Source organism: Macaca fascicularis, chromosome 14, assembly GCF_037993035.2.
Source record: "Macaca fascicularis isolate 582-1 chromosome 14, T2T-MFA8v1.1".
NCBI lineage: Eukaryota > Metazoa > Chordata > Mammalia > Primates > Cercopithecidae > Macaca > Macaca fascicularis.
The window spans coordinates 5,729,884-5,746,484 of NC_088388.1; the positions used below are offsets into that span (position 1 = coordinate 5,729,884).

At 51.9% G+C, this 16,601-nt stretch overlaps 2 protein-coding genes across 5 annotated transcripts in view; one reads left to right on the forward strand and one right to left on the reverse strand.

Annotated features, from left to right (window-relative positions):
• The window catches only part of IGHMBP2 (immunoglobulin mu DNA binding protein 2), a 35,905-nt gene extending 34,921 nt beyond the window's left edge, over positions 1 to 984 (reverse strand). For all 3 annotated transcript variants that reach the window (XM_074012985.1, XM_074012984.1, XM_005577002.4), the window contains exon 1: positions 798 to 984. Coding sequence is in view for 1 of the 3 variants with exons in the window: in XM_005577002.4 (XP_005577059.3) it covers positions 798 to 883 (86 nt within the window). In the remaining 2 variants the exon portion in view is untranslated. The remainder of the gene's footprint in view (positions 1 to 797) is intronic.
• A 49-nt stretch (positions 985 to 1,033) lies between these two features.
• On the forward strand, positions 1,034 to 13,968 carry MRPL21 (mitochondrial ribosomal protein L21). 2 transcript variants are annotated; one of them, XM_045372281.3, is made up of 7 exons: positions 1,034 to 1,145; positions 4,702 to 4,759; positions 7,317 to 7,402; positions 8,653 to 8,816; positions 12,253 to 12,305; positions 12,715 to 12,818; positions 13,854 to 13,968. In XM_045372281.3, the coding sequence occupies exons 1-7, from the start codon at positions 1,046 to 1,048 to the stop codon at positions 13,916 to 13,918; spliced, it is 630 nt and encodes a 209-aa protein (XP_045228216.2). In that variant the 5' UTR covers positions 1,034 to 1,045; the 3' UTR covers positions 13,919 to 13,968. The 2 variants fall into 2 exon arrangements, 1 of the variants encoding a protein (XP_045228216.2); XR_012422962.1 differs by lacking the exon at positions 12,253 to 12,305.
• Positions 13,969 to 16,601: the final 2,633 nt, after the last annotated feature.

Consider the following 16,601-nt stretch of genomic DNA (forward strand, 5'->3'; position numbering starts at 1 on the left):
GGAGGCTGCAGTGAGCTGAGATTGTGCCACTGCACTCCAGCCTGGGCGACAGAGCGAGACTGTCTAAAACATAAAAAACGTACATTGTAGGGTTGGCATGGGATGAGGTGTAAAGGAATTAACGCATGGAGAGTATATAAATGTTAGCTCTGATTGTTTTGGACAAATAAATAGTCCCATTCGGAAACAAGCCCGGCTCTCACTTGGCTCCCCACCCCACCCCGCATCCACCGGCTGAACTCCAATTTTCCTTCAGGCACCACTTCCTTCTGAATCCACCTTGACACTCCCCAGGGAAGAGCGTTCCTCCTCCAGGCTCTTTCCCCGCCACACGCACGCAGCCGGCCCTGGACGCGCTGGAGGGGAAGGGACTCTGCTCATGCCCAGCCCGCCGTTGGCCGGATCGGGGGCAGCCAGTGCCCCTGACTCACGCTGCCGGGGCCTGGCCCAGAAGGGGCGCAAACCATGTTTACTGAATGAATAAGGGAAAGGGCTGCTAACCCGCTGCGGGTGGAACTGGGGTCGGGGCCAGGGCCCAGGAGTGTTAGCTTAGGGGGGCCTCGGGTCGAGAAATGAAAGTGCTTCTCCTTAGGCCCAAAACGGAACGCGCTGCCCGGGAGGTGATGAGACTGACAACTCGGGAGGTGGCCAAGCAGGGGACGGACGGTCCCTGACCCGGACTCCAGGGGTCGGAGACGAAATTCCCGCCCTAGACTGTGAGGCCGAGCCCCTCGGAGACCCTGCCCGGGGCACGGCGGGACCAACCGCGAGGAAGCGGCGCCGGCGGCCGCCCGTACCTGCGCTCCTCCACCTCCGCGTCTCTCTCGAGCTCCAGCAGGTCCAGCTGCTTGGTCACGAAGCTCTCCACAGCCGCCGAGGCCATCGCCGCCGCCAGTCTGGGCCCCGAGTCGCCGACGTCCAGCTTCCGCGCCGGGCCGGTGTTACAGCGCGGCAGGTGTTACAGCACGACCTGTGTTCCCCGACGGGCCCGTGACTTACGCACGCGCTTTGCGTCATTTCCGTTTCCGGCCGAGGCTGCGGGAAAATGGCGGCCGCCATGGCAGCATCCCCCTTGACGGTCACCTTAGGGCGGCTGGTGTCCGCGTGCAGCCGCAGCATCCTGAGACCTTCGGGGCCCGGAGCAGGTGAGACCCGGGATATGGGGGGAAGGGAGGACGCAGAGCGAGCGCTGCTCCCTGCGGTCTCGCCACGTATGTGCCTGGGTCCGACCTGGTGCCTTGTGTGTTGATCGCATTTGTGGTGAATATAGCACGGGTTTTGGAGTCGGGGTGTAGCAGGAGGAGCCGCAGACAAAAGTCCTCAGACACCGAGTTAAAGAAGGAAGGGGTTTATTCGGCCGGGGGCATCGGCAAGACTTCTGTCTCAAGAGCCGAGCTCTCCGAGTGAGCAATTCCTGTCCCTTTTAAGGGCTCACAACTCTAAGGGGGTGCGTGTGAGAGGGTCGTGATCGATTGAGCCAGCAGTGGGTACGTAACTGGAGGCTGCATGCACCGGTAATTAGATCGGAACAAAATAAAATAGGGATTTTCACAGTACATTTCTGTACAATGTCTGTAATCTATAGATAATAGAACCAATTAGGTCAGGGGTGGATCTTTAACTACCAGGCCCGGGGTGCAGCGCCGGGCTGTCTGCCTGTGGATTTCATTTCTGCCTTTTAGTTTTTACTTCTTCTTTCTTTGGAGGCAGAAATTGGGCATAAGACAATATGAGGCGTGGTCTCCTCCCTTAGGGGAAACCCAGATTCAGATTCTGATTCCTTCAGTTAGTAGCCTGAATACTGGCAATAGCCTTTGAACTTTGGTATAGCTCCTATGTTATGGGGGAGCAGAGTGAGGCTCAGAGGAGCTAGGTAATGTGCCCAGGGTCACACAGCGGGGAAGTGGAGGAAGAGTGCTTCAGGCTCAGTCATTTCGGCTCCAAAGCCTGTGCTTGAACCACTGCCCCCAGGCTGCAAGCCGGTCTGAAAAATGATGATGGATATCCTCGCCTAATCTGAACTCATTCAGCAAAAGAAACCGCCGTATTTAAGGCACTGGGCTGATACGAGGCTCCAAAAGGGTTATATTCGTTAAAAACTCTGTAAATCTCTGCCTGAAAATGGTTGGAGTGTGTGTTTGTGTGCACGAGTGTTTACGTATGTTTTAAATCTGGGTCTCATGTCTCACCATGATCCCAAAAATGAAAAACTGGATCTAACTCTATATTGGACGATATTAAAAGAATTGTTCCATAGTTCCCAAAACTTGGAAGCAACCCAGATGTCCTTCAGGAGATGAATGGTTACATAAACTGTAGCACATGCATACAGTGGAATATTATTCAGCAATAAAAAGAAATGAGTCATGAAGAGAGATGGAGGAAACTTACATACCTGTTACCAAGTAAAAGAAGCCAACGTGAAAAGGCTACATCTTGTAGCCTTTGACATTCTGGAAAAGGCAAATCTAAGGAGACAGTAAAAAGATAGATGGGGCGTAAGGGGATTGGGGGAGAAAAGGATGAATAGGTGGAGCTCAGAGGATTTTTAGGGCGGTGAAACTATTCTGTATGATATAATGGTAGATACATGTCATTATAAGTTTGTCCAAATCCATAGAATGTACACCACCAAGGGTGAACCCTAATGTAAACTATGGACTTTGGATAACAGTGATGTGTCAATGTAGGTTCATCAGTGGTAAGGATTGTACCACTCTGGTGAGGGATGTCGATAGGAAGCTATGGGCACATGGACAGGGGACATATGGGAACTCTCTGTACCTTCCACTCAATTTTGGTGTGAAACTAAAACTGACTAAAAAATAAAGTCTATTAAGAAAGTAATAATAATCAGAGTTGGGCCAGAGGCAATGTAGATGCCAACATTGGCCGTGAGTTGGTAACTGTTGAACCTGGAAAGGGATAATTGAGAGAGAGTTCACTATTCTGTTCTCTTTACTTTTGTATGCTTGACATTTTCCATAATAAAACTTAGGTTTAAGTAGGCAGGAAAGTTTTTACAAAAGCAGTGGGGCTTACTCCATTCTACCTACCTACATGAAACCACCCTTCCAAAGCTACGTTCAAGTATAGACTTACGCGTTAAGAGAGAAAGACACACAGTGAAGTGAGTAGAGACAAGATGACCAAAACAGTGAGCAGCTGAGGCCTTGAAGAGTGAGCAAAGGAGACAGGATGGAAGTACACAGTCACAGTCTCCAGGACGATCTAAAGGAAATCCTGTGGGAGAGTGTTTGTTCCCTGTGGACCCAAAGACAAAGCTAGAAGCAAATTAGTTACAGAAGCCTACTGAGTCTTTAATAGTGAGATGGATTTGCTGAATGGGTTGGCTGAGTAGTGTGCGAGAGAAGGGTCAAAACTGATGGAGGTTTGGGGCCTGAACAACTGGGAGGATGAAGTTGCCCTCATGAGAGAGGGAGGAGTGTGGGAGGAGCAGGCATGGGAAGAAATGAGGAACCTCTGGAGGTGTGAGGTGCACGTCAGACATGAGTGGCTAAGGCAGATAGACAGGTGGGCATGCAAATCCAGGAGAGACACCCTGGCTGGAGGTGTAAACTTGGGAGTCGCCAGCACATTGGGGGCATTTAAATCCATTGGACTGGATGCAGTCACCAGAGGAATGGCCATGGGCGGAAAAGAAGTCAAGGCCAAGGGTTGAGCCCCAGGAGCCCAAATGGGAGAGGAGAGGAGAAAGCAGCCGAGGAAACACAAATGGGGAGCCAGTGCTAATGAGTGAACTGTAAAAGGGTGGTTTTTATGGTGTGTAAATTATAGCTGAGTTAAAAGTGATTATTGAGAAACTGTTCTCTGCTTTTTACACCTAAGCACTTACTTTGAGCCCCTGTCTTCTCAGTAGACTGAATGTCTTTGTTTCCTGGTGTATTCCTGGTATTCGTTATCTACGGTTACATCAGAAATGACCCCACAACTTAGCAGCTTAAAACATTTATTAACTCACACCAGTTCTGAGAGTCAAGAACACAGGAGTAGCTTAGGTGGCTGGTTCTGGCTCAGGGTCTTAGCTTGCAGCAAGCAAGTCTGCAGGGGCTGTAGTTATCTCAAGACTCTGCTGCGCCAGCAGCTGAAGAATCCACCTGCAAGGTCATTCCTGTGGGTGTTGGCGACAGGCCCAGTTCCCCACCACGTGGACCTCTAGGTAGGGCTGCTTACAGCAGGGCAGCCCTAGGGCCAGTGATCAGAGAGGGTGAGCGCGGGCATCCAAGATGGAAGTCCCAGTTGGTTATCACCTAATCCCAGAACCCACGTGCTAGCACGTCTGTCACAAGCTGTTGGACACACAGACCACTCCCAGTGGGCGATGGGGTAAGAATAGCAGGAGGTGGGGCTCAGCAGCGCCATCTTGGAGGCTGCTCCCACACTTGGACACAGAACAGGGTCTGAACCTACTGGGCAGTTAGTCAAGGCATGAGTTAGTGGGCGGGAGGTTCTGGTCTGAGGCGCTTGTAGATGGTGTGGCAAACTGATCTCAACACATATAACCAGTAGCTGTAAGTGATGTTCTTGTGCTTTTGCTCGCCTAGGTGTTTCTGTGGGCAGGCTGTCATGCAGTGCTTTATACCACATACCAGGAGCAGCAGTCGTGCATTTAGCATCGTAAAGGGCAATTTGCATTTGCAGTATTAATAGTAATGATCTGTGTTTCTCTTCTTCCCTCAGCCTCCCTTTGGTCTGCTTCTCGAAGATTCAATTCACAGAGCACTTCATTTCCACCAGGGTAATATCAAAATGTGGGTTTTGATGCCGCTTTTCCTTTCATTTGTAGAACCGTCTTTCTGAAGTCAAAACTTCCTACCTTTTGGTTCTCAATAATATTTACATTTCCTCTTTTGTTTTTAAGAGACAGAATTTCACTGTGTTTCCCAGACTGGTTTTGAACTCCTGGCCTAAAGCGATCCTCCCGCCTCGGCCTCCTGAGTAGCTGGCATTACAGGCATGCACCACCACTTTCAGCTTTAACTTTTTTGACGGTATTTTTCTCAGATCCTTAAAGTAAATAAAGACGTAACTGCAAGAGACCAAAGAGAAATTCCATATGTGTTTGCTTTCTTTTATTATGGAGGAGCTTGAAGTCCTAACTCAATGAGTTATGATGAGGAAGGTTGTATCAGAGTCTCTAAGAGAAACTCATTATTTGAAAAAGCACATTCAGTGTTAACATTTTATACTTGAGAAAACATTTTTAAGGTATTATAAACTGCAGGAAACATTTGACAAAGTCCCCCTCACTGGTGGGAGACAGTGGAGCAGTGCAGGGATAGCAGTCACTGTAGGGACCCCTCGGCGTGCAGTTCCGGCTGCCCCTCACAGCCTGGGGCACCAGCTTCTGCAAGATGGAAGTAGTGTTCGTTTCGATCTGCGTGGGTGTTGGAGAGGATTAAGTAAATGTATACATTTAAAGCGCTTAGAACAGTGCCTGGCATACAGTCAGCACTCACAAAATGTTGGCTGCTGTTACTGCTGCTGGGACTCCAGGGATCCTCTGCAGTGGGGAGATGCGGGAGCCTTTTTTGCTTCTCAAAGGAAGTAGAGAAACATTCTGAGCGTAGGAAGAAGTTGTAAGTGAGCATGTGGGTAGTAGGTTGTGCTTACTCCCCTGTGTCCTGTGTGAGAGGTTAGCACCTTCTTGCCAGCATGTTCTTCTCACACTGGGCACTGCTGGACCCATGTGGGGAGACCAGATATCAAACAGGTCAAAGACATTTTGTAGAGAGCAGCACCTTCCATGTCCTCCTTGACTCTCAAGGTCATTGACCAATCACAGACCACGGAGTTCACGTTTCTAGGAGCTCCGAGCCCTACCCCACTGGGAAAATACTCATTCCTCTCCCAGATTCGTGTGGAGCCCGTCCTGCGCGCCGGCCAACAGGACGGGTGGACCTGGTCCTCGATGTGGAGGCCAGTGCGTTTTGCGTATGGAGCAAGTCGTTTTCTTCCTCCTGATGCAACCCTGGAGTAGAAAGACTGAACTTTTACTTTGCAATGGCAGCAGCAATAAAAGCTTAAAAACAGTTCTGAATAATTTGGCTTGGGATCTACCTACCCCCCCTCTTTGTAGACTGCAGAAAGAAAGACCCCCACCTCCTTTTGAATCTAGGTCCCCCCTTTCTTTCCTCCCTTCTTCTCCCCCTCACCTACCTGAGGCTGAGCAGGCAGGGGAGAGTTAGGAAATAAGATGTTGGGCTGGGCACGATGGCTCATGCCTGTAATCCCAGAACTCTGGGAGGCCGAGGTGGGCAGATCACTTGAGGCCAGGAGTTCGAGACCAGCCTGGCCAATGTGGCGAAACCCCATCTCTACTAAAAATACAAAAATTAGCCAGGCGTGGTAGCATGTGCCTATAATCCCAGCTACTCAGGAGACTGAGGCAGGAGAATCGCTGGAACCCTGGAGGCGGAGGTTGCAGTGAGCTGAGATCAAGCCACTCACTGCATTCTAGCCTGGGTGACAGAGTGAGACTACATCTCAAAAAAAAAAAGGCATTGCCTGCAGCAAGCTTGGCATCCTGAGGGTTGGGAGGGGAGGTGGTTGGGGACCGCAGTGCTATAGCTGCTGGGACTGAGCACTCCTAACACCCGACCCTCACTGGCCGTGCTGGGGCCGGCTGTGAACAGTAGCCCTCCAATCCTAACAGCCCTTTCAGGCGGGTGATTGTTTTCCCATTTGCTCAGTTGCAGACAGTAGGACACAGAATTGTCGGGTTCCGAGCCAGTGCTGCCTGGCACTCACCTGGGCGTGAAGGAAGAGCGAGCACCTACCTGGGAGGAGGAGGAGGTGGAGGTGGAGCAGGGAACATTGTGGTCTTGTTTGAGCAGGATGTGGTGAAGGGTCATTGGAGCTGCCATTCCAGGGCCACTAGATGCCAAGGGAGGCGGGAGGGCTGCTGGCCCTGTGTCCCGGGTTGTGGGGAAAGTGGAGGGCTGGGCATTTCAGCCTGTGCCTCCAAGATAAATGTGCCCCGAGACACCACAAGCCCAGCCTTCTTGGATGAGCACCCTTCCAGCACTGAGAAGCACCCAAGCAGGGGCTCTTTTGCAGAACGCTGAGAGTTTCTGCTTTGATTATTGAATGATGAGCCATTGTTCCCTGTGGCTCTAAGAAGATACAGGGAGCCTGTCCTCGGGGTTACCCCAGAGGGGCGAGGCCCGTCCTAAAGAGGGAGCCTTTTTGTTGCCTGGGGTCCCTTCCTAACATTTGTGCATGGCCATTTCTTAGAGGATTTGAGCTGCCTTTTCAAGTGCATGTGACATTTGTCTGCGACATGTGTTTTACAGATATGTTCCTAGAACATCCCTGAGTTCACCACCTTGGCCGGAAGTTGTTCTGCCAGACCCAGTTGAGGAGACCAGACACCACGCAGGTAAGACTTCCCTAGGAGACAGAGCTAGAGGGCACCACCCAGACCCTGCTGCAGTCGCCCTCAGAGGCGGTCACCGGGCCGCAGAGCGAGCAAGGGCTTCATCTTTTGGGGTTCTCCCACACACTGCACAGTGCCTGCACTCATGCCCATTTTCTCCCGTTAACACCCGAATTTCAGATGTTTTTCATTAACTGCTCCCCGAACACCTGCCACACGGCAGGCAGGTGGCATAAGTGAGGGCAGGGCCCCGGCTCCATCTCGTCTCCCGCCGTTGGTGGGCGCAGAGACAGCTCTCCCCAGTTAGCACGGTTCAGCACGATTGCTGGAAGCCGGTGCCCCCCGGGCTGTTGGAGAAACATGCGGGGGTGTCAGGACTCATGTCAGCCTGGAGCCCGTGTCAGAAGGGACGGGATCATTAGCCACTATTGCCATGATCTTCACTTGCCAAAATGCTGGAAATCAAGATCCTCAAGTGGAATCTTCTTGTATGTTAAACACTGTTTCAGATACCGCAGGTAAAACAAGTCCGCTGAGAGTTTCGCCCTCGGCGCTGGTGCTTCTGGTGTTGACAGTGTTTCCGGGGCAGGCACTCCGTCATCCCTTCTGTGTGTCTCGCCCTCGCTCAGGCCGGGGGGGTCGGTGCCCGTTAAATGCCTGTTCAGAGTAAACAGTGCAGGAGAGAGGGGACTGTGACCTGAGTCCGAGCAGCAATAACAGGAACTGAGTACAGAGCCCCTGTGGGCGCAGGCGTGCAGAGGGAACACGTCCTGCCCTGGGGGTGGGATATGGGGATGGGATACGCGGGGGGTTCCTCATTGCAAAGGCCTCTCCTTTGGCTTCTCAGGGTTTGCACACTCCTGGTCTGCTGGCTCCTCATTCTCATGAGAATGAACCAAGTGGAGGGTTTCGCCCACCCTAGGGTTGTAGAAACCTAGCCAGGCATGCCGAGTGCTTAGGCGAGGGAGTCACAGGAGGTGGTCTGGGCGTTCTCCGCAGTCTTGGGGAGCTTCCATCTGTGAAAGCCCCCATATGCCACGGTGCCCGTGCTCCTGAAGCAACAGATTGGCCCTGTGCCTGCACTTGTGCCTGCAGGGGGTGGGGCAGGGGCTGGGCCGCCAGCAGTGAGGTGCTCATGAGGGGTGCTGGCTGTCACGTCCACCCTAGGGCCCTGCCGCCAGGAGCTGCACATCACACTGCAGTGCGTGGGGGAGCAGGTGAGGGTGACTGGCCGCCCCTGCCTTCCCCTACAGAGGTCGTGAGGAGAGTGAATGAGCTGATTGCCACGGGGCAGTATGGCCGGCTCTTCGCCGTGGTGCACTTTGCCAGCCGCCAATGGAAGGTGACCTCTGAAGACCTGATCTTAATTGGAAATGAACTAGACCTTGCGTGTGGAGAGAGAATTCGACTGGAGAAGGTGAGGCCGCCGAGCTTCTCTGGATATTCAGGGGCTCAGCCACCAAGCGTGCAATCCCCACACCCCAGCTCACACTGAGGAGGAACCCCCCACCCCAACCCCGTCTCAGGCAGAGGACAACAAAGCTGAGGCCCAGAAGGGACTGTGGGGGGCGCCCACGGTGTGGCTGGGGTCCAAGGGCAGGGCAGGCCTCTGCTGCTCTGAGGGCGGCACCTGGCCAGGCAGGTCTGCTCCCTGGAGGAAGGGAGATGGCACATTAAACAGTGCTGAGGACAGATACATGTCTTTATTGTGTTCCAGTCTTATTAATGTATTCCCAGAGAAAAATGCTTGATTGCAGAGATAATAAAAATGCCGGCTAAGGATGTAGTGCACTTTCTAGCCCCTGTCAATGAGGAAAAACTGTTAAGTTTCTGCTAAGACACTACTCTGCCATTAGCTTTGACAGCTGCTGCTGTTTTTAAATAGTAAAGACTGGTTGACAGGCATTTCCCTGGGTACTAATTTACCTCACTGACCATTCTTAGTGCATGGTCTAGGCCAGGCATGGTGGCTCACACTGGTGACCCACCGCATTGGGCGGCCGAGGTGCAGGATTGCTTGAACTCAGGAGTTCAAGACCAGCCTGGGCAACATAGCGAGACCTCAGAGACCTCGTCTCTACTAAAATTCCAAACAATTAGCTGGGCACGGTGGCACACACATGTAGTCCCACCTATTTGTGGGGCTGAAGTAGGAGGATCACTTGAGCCTGGGAAGTTGAGGCTGCAGTGAACCGTGACTAGCCACTGCACTCCAGCCTGGGCAACACAGTGAGACCCTGTCTCAAAAAACTGCATGGTCTGTCTGTTTATTATTATTTTTCAGACTGAATCTCACTCTGTCACCCAGGCTGGAGTGCTGTGGCACAGTCTTGGCTCACTGCAACCTCTGCCTTCTGGGTTCAAGCAATTCTGCCTTGGCCTCCCGAATACCCAGTATTACAGGCGTGCGCCACCACACCTTGCTAATTTTTATATTTTTAGTAGAGATGTGGTTTCACCATATTGATCAGGCTGGTCTCGAACTCCTGACCTCAAGTGATCCACCCGCCTCAGCCTCCCAAAGTGCTGGGATTATAGGCATGAGCCATCATGCCTGGCTGGTCTGTTTATTTAGCTAGACATTTCCAGCCTTCAGCTATAATTCTGTTTTCTGGGACCGTCTATTTGGTTTTTGCCTACTCTTTTCTTTTTTTTTTTTTTTTTTTTTTCTTTTCTTCTTTTTGAGAAAGTTTCTCTCTTGTTGTCCAGGCTGGAGTGCAATGGCGTGGTCTCAGCTCACCGCAACCTCTGCCTCCCGAGTTCAAGCAATTCTCCTGCCTCAGCCTCCCTAGTAGCTGGGATGACAGGCATGCGCCACCACGCCCGGCTAATTTTGTATTTTTAGTAGAGATGGGGTTTCTCCATGTTGGTCAGGCTGGTCTTGAACTCCTGAGCTTGGGTGATCCGCCTGCCTCGGCCTCCCAAAATGCTGAGATTACAGGCATGAGCCACCATGCCCAGCCTGCCCACTCTTTTTATAAAATTATAATTACCTCTGCAACAGGTAATTTTTCTGGGATGCTTAATTATTAATATAAGATACATGATTTTCTTTATGAATTTAAACTCCTCTGGAGGCAGACCTTTGCTTTTTATTTATTTATTTATTTATTTTGAGACAGAGTCTCGCACTGTCTCCCAGGCTGGAGTGCAGTGATGCAGTCTCGGCTCACTGCAAGCTCTGCCTCCTGGGTTCACACCGTTCTCCTGCCTCAGCCTGCCGAGTAGCTGGGACTACAGGCGCCCGCCACCATGCCAGGCTAATTTTTTTTTGTATTTTTTTTTAGTAGAGACAGGTTTCACTGTGTTAGCCAGGATGGTCTCGATCTCCTGACCTTGTGATCCACCTGCCTCGGCCTCCCAAAGCGCTGGGATTACAGGTGTGAGCCACTGCGCCCGGCCTGACCTTTGCATATTTGAAACATTTCACATTAACAAAAAATTCTGGAAAGCCCCTCCTAAGCAGATTGCTTTTTGTAACAGGAAACCCAGTGGGAGTGAGCATGCCATGCTGAAACAAACTCTAAAAATACTTATTTTATTATTTGTCTCTATCTAATATGCATGTCCGCCGAGTTTGCTATATAATATACTTAGTCTCTAGACATTTAAGTTTAGTATGATTGGATTTTTTCTTATCAGTAAAGTTTAAGATGATCTCCAACATCTAATAAAAACACTGTAGGCCGGGCGTGGTGGCTCACACCTGTAAATCCAGCACTTTGGGGAGCCGAGGTGGGTGGATCACCTGAGGTCAGTTTGAGACCACCTTGGCCAACATGGTGAAACCCTGTCTCTAATAAAAATACCAAAAAAATTAGCCAGGCTTGGTGGCAGGCACCTGTAGTCCCAGCTACTCAGCGGGCTGAGGCAGGAGAATCGCTTGAACCTGGGAGGCGGAGGTTGCAGTGAGCCAAGATCACGCCGGTGCCCTCCAGCCTGGGCAGCAGAGCGAGACTCTGTCTCAAAACAAAAAACAAAGCCCACTGTTGCATTTGGAAGGCAAAAATGTCTTCATCTGCAGCCACACTTGGTGTCGTGATTTCCCTGCATTGAGAATGGTTGCCTGACTCTTGAGAATTTTGCAGTCGTTAAAAGAATACAGTTGAGCCTAAATCATCGCAAGATTAGCAGAACTGTGAACTGTGCCAAGAGACACGATGGTATGATGTGTGCTTTTTCTCTCTGTGTTATGCTTCGATAGAAAGGGTTTCTGGGCCGGGCGCGGTGGCTCAAGCCTGTAATCCCAGCACTTTGGGAGGCCGAGGCGGGTGGATCACGAGGTCAGGAGATCGAGACTATCCTGGCTAACACGGTGAAACCCCGTCTCTACTAAAAATACAAAAAACTAGCCGGGCGTGGTGGCGGGCGCCTGTAGTCTCAGCTACTCGGGAGGCTGAGGCGGGAGAATGGCATGAACCCGGGAGGCGGAGCTTGCAGTGAGCTGAGATCACGCCACTGCACTCCAGCCTGGGAGACACAGCGAGACTCCGTCTCAAAAAAAAAAAAAAAAAAAAGAAAGGGTTTCTGAAGTCACCGTTAATATGAGGGTTACAGCAGCTATCTGGATGCATATCCATGGTATGTAATCATGAAATTGTACGTCTCCCGCCTCTGAGGGTTGGAGCGTGTCCCTCAGGCAGTCCCATGGCTGTGCAGTGCTGCCACTTGTCGGCTCACAAGCCGGTTGTGGGATATTAAAGAGATCATCAGACAGCAGATGAAATTCATATCACAACGTTTTCAGTCTTTCTCATTTTGTGTGGCGTTCACGTCACTACCTGTTATTAGCGACTGTTCTCTTACTCATTGTAATGAGCCACTGATTAAACACAGCTGTTGAATTTTTTCAGGTCCTGCTGGTTGGGGCAGATAACTTCACGCTGCTTGGCAAGCCACTCCTCGGGTAATGGCTGTGAGGTGCTGGGCTTTGTCTGGGGCTCCAGGGCTGGACGTGCTGACAGTGGTCACAGTGCAATTAGGTCACGTGGGGGGTTGCGTTCATCTTCTCTGTTGACACCAAACACAGCATTTATAGTTAATAATAGTGGACATTTAAGGCCCATGAGAACATCCAGGCCAAATGATTGGTCTCTGGCTATTTCATGATAGTGTGGTCCTCTTAAGATTTGTTCAGATTACCCGGAACTGTTCTTTGTGGTCCTTTTTCATGGTTTTCGAAATGTTTCCATTGAGGGCATATTATTTTTATAATCAACAAAAGAGAAAGTATAACTTCATTTTAGAAATTCTCACCTAAGGCATTTGAAAAATAATCCAAAAGATGCATTATTATTGATTTTTCTTCCTTCTAGAAAGGATCTTGTTCGAGTAGAAGCCACAGTCATTGAAAAGACAGAATCATGGCCAAGAATCATTATGAGATTTAGGAAAAGGAAAAACTTCAAGAAGAAAAGAAGTAAGTTAGAGAAAGTATCGCTGGGCCCTGCTGCACGTTGCTGGTTGCCCAGGCTCATGCAGACGGAGGGTGTAGGGCACCTGGGTCTCAGGAGAGGAAGCCCAGGCAGGTCTCAATCCAGCTGCCACTGCCCACTTGTCACCCTCATCCTAAAGGGAGCACCCAAAGGACCCAGCCTCACTTCCCTGCTCCTCCACCCTCCACGCGTGAACCCATGACGCCTATCCCTGCCCCCAAGGCAGCAGCGAATCCAAGAGCAGACCTAGGGCTGTCCCAGCAGCCTGCACTGAGGACAACCCCCACAATGGGCATCCTGAGGGATGGCGCCCACAGGGCATGGGCCACACAGATGAGCAGCCTGCACTGAGGACAGCCCCCACAGTGGGCATCCTGAGGGATGGCGCCCACAGGGCATGGGCCACACAGATGAGCAGCCTGCACTGAGGACAGCCCCCACAGTGGGCATCCTGAGGGATGGCGCCCACAGGGCATGGGCCACACAGATGAGCAGCCTGCACTGAGGACAGCCCCCACAGTGGGCATCCTGAGGGATGGCGCCCACAGGGCATGGGCCACACAGATGAGCGGCTGCGGAAGTCTGTCCCTCACAGCTCTTGTTACTACTGCAGTTGCCGGCCTAAACCACCAACAGTGGGCATAGTTAAATATACCCAGAATGCTGGTATTGGCTGTCACCTTAGAGTCAGCTGGGTGGGGGAGCCTCTCGTGTACCTTCTGACACTTCCAGGTAGCCTCAGGGTCACTCAGGTGGGGCCATCCTTCCACGCACTCCACAGGTCACAGCATAGACAGTGTGGGAGGAGAGGTGAGGTGTCCAGCCTCTGCACCTGCCGACAGAGTGAACGAACAAGCTAGCGAGGCAGTCAGTGCACACCTGGCGATAAACGTGGCCCTGTGCAGCAGGGGACGTTGCCAGGGCCACACTGGCTGGGGAGGGCTGTGTGCAGAGCCCCTGCAGTGACTGATGACAACAGTCAGAGTCTGTGGTCAAGCCTGTGACATCTTTCCTTTCAGTCGTGGTGACCCCGCAGACTGTCCTCCGGATCAACAGCATTGAGATCGCTCCGTGTTTGTCGTGATTACCCAGTTAATACTTACAAAAGGGTAAAAATAAACTCCTGCTTTCCAAGGAGACCAAGTTTCTGTGTTCTGGTTTGGAGCCATGCGTGCCTGCTGTAGACAGTTTAACTGGAGCAGCGTGTCTGTAAGCACCGGCCCCCCGAGCCAGAGAAAACAGGAACTCGGAGAACAACAAGCATGGCCCTCCCAGGGCTGGACAGATAGTGTTCTCGGCAGCGCTCCACCCCAGGGCCCAAGGGAGCCGGGGGGGGACGCAGCTGGGACTTGGAACTGACTTCAAGAGAGGCGCAACCTAGATTCCAGGAGATGGACGAGAACAGCAAATTCCATCTGAGTAATCAAAATGGACCTGTCTCCAGCAGGACTTTTGTAAGACTGGGGTTCAGAGCAGGTGGCCTCGGGTCCCTGATCCTGGCCCTTCCGCCTCATGCAGTCGACCACGGGCAGGGATCACCGTGCAGTGGGGGGCTGGGGGGGGTGGCACAGCGCAGCAAGGACCCAGGAGGGCTGGGCGGGACAGGAGGAGGGACAGCTGGGGAGTGGGCACAGCACGTTCTGGGAACTGACAACAGCAGGAATAGAGCAGAGGCCCAGGCTCTGCTGAACTCAGTCTTGGAAGTAGTGGGCAGTCCCAGAGGGCTTGGGCTGCCGGGATCGATAGGGATGGCTGAGGCAGGCAGCAGGGCCTGCTGGGAGCTACCCAGGTGAGAAGGGACAGGGTCCTGGAGCCAGAGTGGTGAAGGAACCAGCAAAGGGAAGGGCCTGGGCGTGGGGATGAGGGGCTCTCAGATGACGCCAGGCCCATGGTTTAGTTCATTCACAGAGACGGGGCCATCCCCCCAAAAAAGAGTTAGGGCTCCAAGTGACAGATATAAACCTGTCATCCAAACGTGCTAAGTATTTTCCCCAGGAGTCCCACGGGGCGTCACTGAGATCTGGAGATAAGAACCCTCAGGTGCCCAGCGCCCTGGTGGGTGCTGGCCCAGCTCCCCCGTCGTGTCCTCCACGTGCAGCAGGGGGCGCCAGGCCTGCCAGCCCCGCCCATCCCCGGCAGCCTGAATTTGGAGGCGTGAGAACCCAGAGAGTCAGGCCTCCAGGGCTCTACATTGGTTGCAGCGAAGCTGGGGGTGGTGGGAGGGACCTGGGGCTGTGGTGTGCTTGTATCTGTAATGCAGCCACATCTGGAAGTAATAACTTTCTAAATGCGGTAGCTTGTGCTAGCTCCATCTGAAAGTGATGTCTCTGGAATCATGGGGCCTCGCATCCTTTCCCCTTACCCGCCCCCTCTCTGGGTTCTCTCGCCGCCAGTCCAGCAGCGTCTCCTGTGGTCGCTGTTCTATGTGCAGGATACAGGATGTTTAAGACAGGAATCACTGGCCCATTCCATATTCTTTGACATAAACACATCTCCGTTTCTTACTATGCTTGAAATAAAGAACAGGTTCTGGAGACACCTGCTGCAGTCAGGCAGTTCAGCTGGGTGGTGGGGTGGGGTGTATATATGGGTTCTGCAGCTAGAGAGCTGAGTGTGAATCCCAGACCCACCCCCGTGAGCTGGGTGTAATCGAGCAAATTACCAGCCCCTGTCTCATCTGTCAAATGGGAGTCACACTAGCACCAACCCTGCTGCGTTGCTGTGAGGAAGCCAGCAGTTAGCAAGCCACCCACAGCAAGGGCTCAGTCAGTGTTCACTATTTGTATTACCTACAGCCACTGCCGTCTGGGGAACTGTTTGGTGACATGCCTATAAAATATTACCAATATTGGCCGGGCGTGGTGGCTCATGCCTGTAATCCCAACACTTTGGGAGGCTGAGGCGGGCAGATCACTTGAAGTCAGGAGTTGGAGACCAGCCTGGCCAACATGGTGAGACCCTGTCTCTACTAAAAATACAAAAATTAGCCAGTTATGGTGGCACGCACCTGAAATCCCAGCTACTGGGGAGGCTGAGGCAGGAGAATCACTTCAACCCCAGAGGTAGAGGCTGCAGTGAGCAGAGATTGCACCACTGTACTCCAGCCTGGGCGACAGAGTGAGACTGTGTCTCAAAAATAAATACATACATGCATACATGCATACATACATAAAATATTATCAATATCAAACTGGTGAAAGTTAACTCGTTTTAAAGACTGGACAAGTTTCCTCAAATTGTCATGTGATCCAGCAGGTCCACTTCTGGGGCTATATCCAAAGGAACTGATAGCAGGATCTTTTTTTTTTTTTTTTTTTTGAGATGGAATTTCGCTCTTGTTGCCCAGGCTGGAGTGCAGTGGTGTGATCTCTACCCACCGAAACCTCCGCCTCCTGGGTTCAAGTGATTCTCGTGCCTCAGCCTCCTAAGTAGCTGGGATTGCAGGCACGCATCACCATGCCCAGCTATTTTTTGTGTTTTTAGTAGAGACGGGTTTTCACCATGTTGGCCAGACTGGTCTTGAACTCCTGACCTCAGGTGATCCACCGCCTCAGCCTCCCAAAATGCTGGGATTACAGGCATGAACCACCACACTCAGCCAACAGCAAGGTCTTGAAGAGACATTTGTACACCCATGTTCACAGCAGCACTGTTCACAATGGCCAAACGGTGGAAACAACGCGAGGGTCCGTCCATGGATGGAAGGATCAACAAAATGTGGTCATCATTCCACAAATGGAATATCATTCAGCCATGAAAAGGAAGCA

Excerpts from the sequence above, each read along its gene's own strand:
- MRPL21 (XM_045372281.3), top strand. The coding sequence starts at position 1,046 with ATGGCGGCCGCCATGGCAGCATCCCCCTTGACGGTCACCTTAGGGCGG. Across the intron at positions 8,817-12,252 it reads AGAGAATTCGACTGGAGAAG|GTCCTGCTGGTTGGGGCAGA; the intron begins GTGAGGCCGCCG and ends GAATTTTTTCAG. Across the intron at positions 12,819-13,853 it reads AAACTTCAAGAAGAAAAGAA|TCGTGGTGACCCCGCAGACT; the intron begins GTAAGTTAGAGA and ends CTTTCCTTTCAG.